This window comes from Numida meleagris, chromosome 9 (assembly GCF_002078875.1).
Source record: "Numida meleagris isolate 19003 breed g44 Domestic line chromosome 9, NumMel1.0, whole genome shotgun sequence".
Classification (NCBI taxonomy): Eukaryota; Metazoa; Chordata; class Aves; order Galliformes; family Numididae; genus Numida; species Numida meleagris.
In genome coordinates, this window is record NC_034417.1 from 19,810,507 (window position 1) to 19,818,591 (window position 8,085).

The following is an 8,085-nucleotide window of genomic DNA, read 5'->3' on the forward strand; positions in this document are numbered from 1 at the left end:
GAGGAGAGGAGAGGAGAGGAGAGGAGAGGAGAGGAGAGGGCACAGGGTGGGGACTCAGGGCTGGGACCGAGGGTCTCAGCAGGGGCTGTCCCAGGGCAGTGGGTGCAGCCCTGCTCCCTGTGGGCCAGCTTTTGGCAGCCCTGCGCTGTGCAATCCTGACACAGCGTGTCACACAGACACACCATCACTGCTTTCCCCAGCCTGCTTATGCCACCTGCTCTCACCAAACATGGTGCCTTCATCACGGTGCAGGCTGGGGCTGTCCTTGGCTCTGGAGCCCAGGCACCCAAGAGGAGCCCTCCACACCCCACCACGTAGCTCCTCCTGAGCAGCCTGCACCAAGTGCTGTTCTCTTTCCTCTGGAGAAGCCGCTCACTGTGTTCCTTAATGGGCTGAGTTAGGTGGCACCCAGCATGGAGGCTCTGATGGAGCGAATTGAAATGTTTTCATTTCTTTAAGAAGGCCAAGTTTACTCCATCAGCAGCAGTCCAGGAGGACCATTGTCCTGTGTGGGGCACACTGGGGGGCAGAGAGCAGGACACCCCCGGGGCTCTGTCGCTTCATGCTCAGCTCAGACCGCTGTGACCCGGTGAATCCCCCGGCCCCGTGCAGAGCAGGTGTGCGGTCAGCGCTGTGAATCACTGCAGCGGTTCCTTGTGATTTTCAAGGGGGAAAAAATGTATTTTTTCTGCAGAAAATTTTTATGGATCCTGTAACCAGCTTTATGGAAAAACCGCACGCAGACCATAAGATGAAAGGCTGATTTTTTCCTTTATCAAACTTGATGGAAAGCTCTTTTAGAAGAGAAAGAAAATAAGCCTGGAACTGCTCGTGCAGATCTTCGAGATCCAGCAATTAGCTGCTTGCTGTGAATGACGTGCAGAGTCCTGTGCCCCCCAGTGCATGCAGGGTCTGTGGGCACGGGGCTGCCCCAAGTGCTGGAGCAGCACGGAGGGGACGGGGAGCGCAGCGGGCACAGCAGCACAGGGGAAGGTGAGGAGCTCAGCCCGGGCTACGGTGCTGCTGGCACGGCCTGCAGCTCTGGCCCAGAGCCCGATCCCCTGACTGCATGCAGCGCAACCAACACAGCCTTTGCCCCCAGAGCGTGGTGCTGGATGGGAAGCGTGGATGTGGGTGTCCCTCGTGAGTGACCCCAGCGCTGCGCAGAGACAGCAGTGTGCTTCAGGAGGAGATCTGAGGACATCGGCGGAGTAGGGGATTTGTGCACGGAGATGTTTCCTGGAAGAGCGATGGCTTTGCTGGAAAATGGAGTGCCGAAATTTGTGTGGCGGGGGGGCTGTTTGTTGGCGCTCAGGGAGAGATGGGGTGGGAGCGGGGCTGCGGGCCGGGCAGCGTGCTGCGAGGAGGCGGTAATGAGGGCACGGGAAGTGGTCAGGGCCATGCTGGCACGGAGCTGTTCTGGGTCAGGCCGAAGGGAGCGAGGCGCTGCCTGTGCCACACAGAGCGCACAGTGCTGAGCGTGCAGGGGACGAGCTCGTCTGCCCGGTGCTGCTTTCCTGCTCGCAGTGGGCACTATCGTGGCGGTTTGTCCCCGTGCAGGGCGTGCCGCGCTCGCCTCTTCCATGGAAGGGTGGAGTTAAACCGCTCGGTCCTTTCTGCACCCGCCTGGCGCTGGCCCGGAGCAATGCTAGGAGGGGTGCTGGGACCACGGGGCCACCCCCTCCCCAGTGCCCGGCACTGCGGTTCACCTCCACGGGACCGAGGGCTGCACCCAGAGAGCCCCAGCTGTGTGCGGGTACAGCTGGGGGTACCGGTCCCAGCCCAGCTGGTGTGCTGGGAAGTGGCGGTCCTGGCCCGTGAGAGCTGCGGGAAGGCAGAGTGGGGAAGTGCGAGGGGGAAGTGAAACGGCAGCGTCCCTCCGGCTGCCGCTTCTCCCCGCTGCGGTGCTGTGCAGCTGCACTGGCAGCTCTGCGGCTGCTGCGGCCGCGCTCTCTGCTGAACAGCAAAGCTCACTCACATACAAGAGCTTCAACATCTGGCAAAGTGCACAGGGTCCTCTGTGTGACACAGGCCCGTGTTTAGTGCTGGGAGCCCAGAGAGCAGCGCTCATCCCCTTGCTCAGGGTACTGCAGAGGAGGATCTGTCACTGACTTTCTCCTGAAAGCCTCTGGTTTAGGGGTGGTGTTTGGTTGGTTGCTTTTCTCAAACACGTGAGTGCTGGGAGCTGTGTGTGTGCAGCAGCCGCCCCCCGGCACGGAGCTGTGCCATGGAGGAGCGGGGCTGTCCCCTCTGCTGCTCCAGCCCCGCACCGCACGCCCCGACCCGTCCTGCCCCACTGGCTGCAGGAGCAGTGCCGCTGCCCCGGGTGGTGAATGGGATACGATGCGTGGGTTTGGAGAAATCAGCCCTCGGAAAAAGCATGATGCAAATAGACTGGAACAGACATCCAAGTGAGAAATAGTAATCGCTGCATTGTGCCCCAAAATGAGGGAGAAAGCAAAATCCCAACCGGATCTGAGCAGCTTTTCCTGCTTTCCAGCTCCTCCCGCCCGCACAGGGGGAAGGGACCCAGGCTTCCTCCCCAGGGAGCTCCTGTTGTGCGCAGCTTCCTCCCTGCAGCACGAATGGCACAGCCGTGGGAGCCGTGTTCCTTCCGGGAAGCTGCCGCCCGCTGCGAGGCGCCCCGAGACCCCGGAGCTGTGCATCCCATCACAGCACACGCACCGCTCCGAGCCCGGCCCTGCTCCGGCCGCAGCGCTGCAGCTGCCGTAGGGACACTGAGAGGACCTCCTCCGTCCTGAGAAGTAGGGCGATACACAGCCCACCATTGCTGCTCTCCAGCCCCACGGGTGCTCCTGGGACTGCGACCGCATCTGGCTTTGAGTTCATTCAAATGTTTTACCTCCCCCATAGGATTCCTCTTTGTTGCAGCTGCAGAAATAATTCCATTGAGCGGGCGTCCTCCCCCACGGGAGGAAGCTGCAGCCTCCTGCTCACCTAGGGCTGCCCTGCCCGCACCAGCTGGGCCCCGCTGGGGGCTGTGATCCCACGCAGCAGAACGCCGCAGATGTCCCCGCACACACCGTGCTCCGGCGGCTGCGTGGCTGCGTTCCCCGCCAGCACGCCGCTCCTGCCGCCAGACTGCCTGCCGCTTTAAGCGTCTCTCCCACTTCTCTCTCCCACTTTCTCTTTTGCTTTGTCTGCGATCCTCCCTCCGCCGTTTCCCATCACTGCTTCTCGCAGCCAGGATCATCGCAGTGTGGGGCGCGACGGCCGCAGGGCTCCGGGTGCTGCTGCTCCTCCTTCCTGCGTGGCTGCTCCCGATGCTTTGCCCCCAGGTCGCTTACAGCAGCGCAGAACCACTGCCCGGGGAGGAGCAGGTGCCGCTGTGTGGGCTCCCCTGGGTTCCTCGGGGAGGAGCAGGGGCTGCGGGGCTGTTCCTTCACCAGGGACACTCAGCGGCAGCGGGAACTGAACGGCCGCACTCCGGACACAGCTCCGCGGTGCTGGCAGTGATCACGCTGCTGTCTGCGGCCCCGCCGGCACCGCTTGGCCCCCGCTCTGGGGTCGGGCGCTATTTCCATCGAAGCCATTTGCTCAGTGGATCTTGTGCTGCCAACAGGCCCGTGCAGGCTGTTCCACCAGCCCGTCCCAGTGCGCTGCGCTCCTCCCCGTGCAAGTGAACATCGCTGTGTCAGTGTGAGCAATTGTTTGACTTTCTTCCTGGAAGCAGATGGAATTATTAAACAGCATGAGGAGTCCTGCAGAAGCCTCCAGAGGGCGGCTGGGATGCTCTGCACGCTGAGTTTCAGTGCTTCCTGCTCTGCAGGCAGCGTTGGGGTGGGATGAGTCCCACTGAGCCCTGCCAGGAGTGCAGAGCAGTGTTTGGCTTACTGACCCATCCCTGAACTGCACGGAAGCGTGTCAATGGGAACTACTGCTGGAAAGCCCAGGAAGACCCCGTGGGGTTTGTGATGGGGCCAGCAGGGACAGTGGGGGGTGCAGAGCTGTGCTTCCCACTGCCAGTGCCGTGGGTGAGCCCCCAGGGGCCGCTCAGCCCCACAAGAGCCAGGGCTCTGGCACTGCTCGCAGTTGGGCTGGGGGTTTGCTGGGGACGGTGGTTTGGAAATGGGTCTGCCTCTGCTGGCATGGTCGTGGGTCTGCGCGGGGCAGGAGGGAGCTAACAGCCGTCCCTCTCCTCCCACAGCCATGACCGCATAGGGCGCAGAGATGGATCGTTTCACCGAGTGCGGGACGCAGACGGACGCCGTGGTGGTGCTGTCCCTGGCGCAGGCCGCGGTGCTGGGCTTGGTGTCTGACAATGAGCTGCTGGGGGCCACCGTCAGCCCCGCTGGCTTCTTCCCGGGGCTGGGGGCCGAGGGAGAGCCTGATGTCACAGCGGAGCCCGAGGGCGAGGGAACGGCGCCGGACGGGCAGGAGGACGAGTCCCTGGAGGCAGAGTGCTCCCCGGAGAAGCACCCGCGCAGGAGGAAGCGGCCCCCAGTGAGGCTGCTGCCCAAGGTCAAGCGCGAGGAGGCGGAGGCGGAGGTGTTCGAGGTGGCCGTGCCCGGGGAGGACGAGGACGACCTGCAGCACAGTGCCCCATCTGCCCCCCCGGACCCCACACCAGAGGCCAGCGGTGCCGTGAAGATGATCGACCTCAGCGCCTTCAGCAGGAAACCCCGGCGCCTGCGGCACCTGCGCCGGCACACGCGCCAGCAGCCACACAGCTGCGAGCCCGACCCGGCGCAGGGCAGCGGCGCGGGCACCACGCGGACACCGTGCGCCTTCGAGGCGGGAGCCCCATCCCCCGGGGAGCCCGAGGCACCCGCGTCCCCCGAGCGGGTGAAGAGCGAGCAGGGCTTCACGTGGCAGGAGCCCGGCGAGCTGGAGGCGGATGCGGCGGGCGGCAACAGCGAGCACAGCAAGAAGGCGCAGCTGGACCGGCTGGACATCAACGTGCAGATCGACGACTCGTACCTGGTGGAGGCTGGGGACCGCCAGAAGCGCTGGCAGTGCCGCATGTGCGAGAAGTCCTACACCTCCAAGTACAACCTGGTGACCCACATCCTGGGGCACAACGGCATCAAGCCGCACTCCTGCCCGCACTGCAACAAGCTGTTCAAGCAGCCCAGCCACCTGCAGACCCACCTGCTGACCCACCAGGGCACGCGGCCGCACAAGTGCGAGGTGTGCAGCAAGGCGTTCACGCAGACCAGCCACCTGAAGCGGCACATGCTGCTGCACACCGACATCAAGCCCTACAGCTGCCGCTTCTGCGGCCGCGGCTTCGCCTACCCCAGCGAGCTGAAGGCGCACGAGGTGAAGCACGAGAGCGGCCGCTGCCACGTCTGCGTGGAGTGCGGGCTGGACTTCTCCACGCTCACCCAGCTGAAGCGGCACCTCGCCACGCACCAGGGCCCCACGCTGTACCAGTGCCTGGAGTGCAGCAAGTCCTTCCACTACCGCAGCCAGCTGCAGAACCACATGCTGAAGCACCAGAACGTCCGGCCCTTCGTCTGCACCGAGTGCGGCATGGAGTTCAGCCAGATCCACCACCTCAAGCAGCACTCGCTCACACACAAGGTAGGTGCCGGGATGGGTGCGCGCGGCACGGAGCGCCCCGGGGCTGCTGCCTTGCCGTGCCCGGAGGAAATGTATTGCCCGCGGGGGACGCTGGGGTGCCTGCAGCCCAGGTCAGCCCCGAGCAGTGAGCGGGCTGCTTAGGGACAGCCCCTGCCCCGAGCTGGCTCCGGGCAGCAGGCAGTCACTGCAGCGCAGGGCAGCACCCGCCCGTGCCCAGGGGCTCCTCTTGGCAGCCCCCTCCCCGCCCGCGCTCACCGCCTCGCACGTCCCCGCAGGGCGTGAAGGAGTTCAAGTGCGAGGTGTGCGGGCGCGAGTTCACGCTGCAGGCCAACATGAAGCGGCACATGCTCATCCACACCAGCGTCCGGCCCTACCAGTGCCACATCTGCTTCAAGACGTTTGTGCAGAAGCAGACGCTGAAGACCCACATGATTGTGCACTCACCGGTGAAGCCATTCAAGTGCAAGGTAGCGCGGGGCACCGGGGGTGGCCGGGGATAGCACCTGGCAGGCTGGGTTCCGCGGGTGTGAAGGCTGCAGAAATAGCAGCAGGAAAGGAAAGGTGTGGGAGGCTGGTGGGGAAGGCGGGCAGCCCCGCTAGGGATCACTGCGGGCCAATCAGAGCCCCCAGCAGCAAGGTCAGTTCTGCACAGCTGCATCCCCAAGGCTGCTGCCTGGCTTTTTGCTGGGCCTGGGGGCAGCAGGACCCCGCCAACCCCAGAACATTGCTGCAGGTCTGCGGGAAGTCCTTCAACCGCATGTACAACCTGCTGGGCCACATGCACCTGCACGCGGGCAGCAAGCCCTTCAAGTGCCCCTACTGCTCCAGCAAGTTCAACCTGAAAGGCAACCTGAGCCGGCACATGAAGGTCAAGCATGGCGTGATGGACATCAGCCTGGACAGCCAAGGTAGGGGCGGGCTGTGCTGGGGGCTGTGCTGGGGGCTGTGCTGGAGCTCTGCTGGGCTCTGCATGTTGCAGGCTGGGGGCCACGCTCGCTGCTGGCTTGCTGCAGGAGCAGGACTGAACCACAGTGCCTGTAGGGAATGCTTCTTGGGTGCTGTGGTGGGAAGGGGGCCGCTGTAGGGAGGGAGCCACAGAGCCCCACGGGCATGGGGCTGATACCGGCTTGTGTGCTCTGTGTCCTAGATCCCATGATGGACCTGTCTGGGGCTGAGCACACCGAGCTGGACGGGCAGCAGGAGATGGAGGACTACGAGGAGGAGAACTCATACGGCTACGGGGGGGTGGGGAACCCCCCAGACGAGAGCGCACTGGCAGAGCAGGCCATGAAGGAGATGGCGTACTACAACATGTTGTAGCAAGGAGGGCGGGTGGCCCGGGGTGGGCGGGGGGATGGCGAAATGGACCCTGCATGTAAGGGAGCCACTGCTGGGGGGGGGTTGAGCAGGGAAGCAGGGACATCCCTAAAGCATGGCTGGGCACTGGGCAGGGAGCCTGGGAGCGCTCTCATCTTCATGGGGCCATTCCTGCTGGGGGCCCGTTCTGCCTAAACCTCTGGAGAGGGAGTGCCCTCCTGCCCGGTGCTCTGCCACCCCTTTGTCCCCCCACACCTCAGTGGCAGCCGGGCCCTGGCCCCGCTCCTCACCCGCAGCCCTGTGTGATGTACTTGAAGCTGCTGGCGGGCAGGCTGCGTCCCAGCAGACGATGAGCATCGCTCCTGATCCTACCTCCTGGCTCCCCACTCGGCTGTGCTGTGCTGTGCCGTGCATCAGCCTGGCATCCCCTGCACGGAGACCAGCGCTGCACTGCCCCGCGCTCCCCAGCTCCTCGCAGCCCGGAGCTGCTCCGGTTGCTCTGGCACCGGCAGTGAGCTGGTACGGGCAGAGCTGGGGCAGGCCACAAGAGGCCACAGGGCACACACACAAAGAGTATTTTCTTACAAACTAATTGCAAAGCTCAGCGGAAGCAGCAGCTCTGAGTACAGAGTGGCTTTGGTGAGCGATGTATTTAAAGGAAGGCAAACCCTGTTCAACTTGAGCAAATGATGGTATTTTGAAAGTAATTTATTTTTTTCAGATGTGCCGCGTGGTTGGATTTATCTTTTCACTGAGTTCAGTTTCCTTCAACCAATGTTCTTTGTAAACCTGTGTAACGTGTGTGATCTGTGGAGCTGTGCGGGGCTGCGGGGGCCGTGCGGGGGTCCCTGCAGTGCTGCACTGACACTGCTGCACGCTGCCGCCCCGTAAGCACCTCCAACCTGGGCTGCAGAGAGGAGTGTGCCCTGGAAATGCAGCCCTGGGGGGGTGTTGTACCTCCTCCCTGCCCCGTGGCAGGGAGCGGGCTCCAGGGGTGCCCTTGGGTCGTGGCACGGCCCCGCCAGCCCAGGAGACTGCAGCCCCATCCCTGGGGCACGCAGCAGTTGCAACCTGCAGCAGGTAGGGGGGCAGCAGCTGGGGAGGGGGCAGGCACCCAGAGCCAAGGGGCGGCCCCACACTGTGCGACGGCGGGTGCCACCACCCAGCCCAGTGCCCCGTGTCTGGAGCCCCCCACCACGGCTCGGCACCCCCTCCACCAGC

The 8,085-nt window shown here is 64.1% G+C and overlaps 1 protein-coding gene across 4 annotated transcripts in view; it reads left to right on the forward strand.

Moving 5' to 3' along the window:
- Positions 1-7,652, forward strand: part of ZNF710 (zinc finger protein 710) — a 14,697-nt gene extending 7,045 nt beyond the window's left edge. For 2 of the 4 annotated variants that reach the window (XM_021407165.1, XM_021407164.1), the window contains exons 2-5: positions 4,169-5,547; positions 5,823-6,014; positions 6,281-6,455; positions 6,695-7,652. In XM_021407165.1, the coding sequence (XP_021262840.1) occupies positions 4,192-5,547; positions 5,823-6,014; positions 6,281-6,455; positions 6,695-6,867 (1,896 nt within the window). In that variant the 5' untranslated portion in view covers positions 4,169-4,191 and the 3' untranslated portion in view covers positions 6,868-7,652. Of the gene's footprint in view, positions 1-6; positions 5,548-5,822; positions 6,015-6,280; positions 6,456-6,694 lie in introns of those variants that run through there. The other 2 variants (XM_021407163.1, XM_021407161.1) reach the window with 2 other exon arrangements.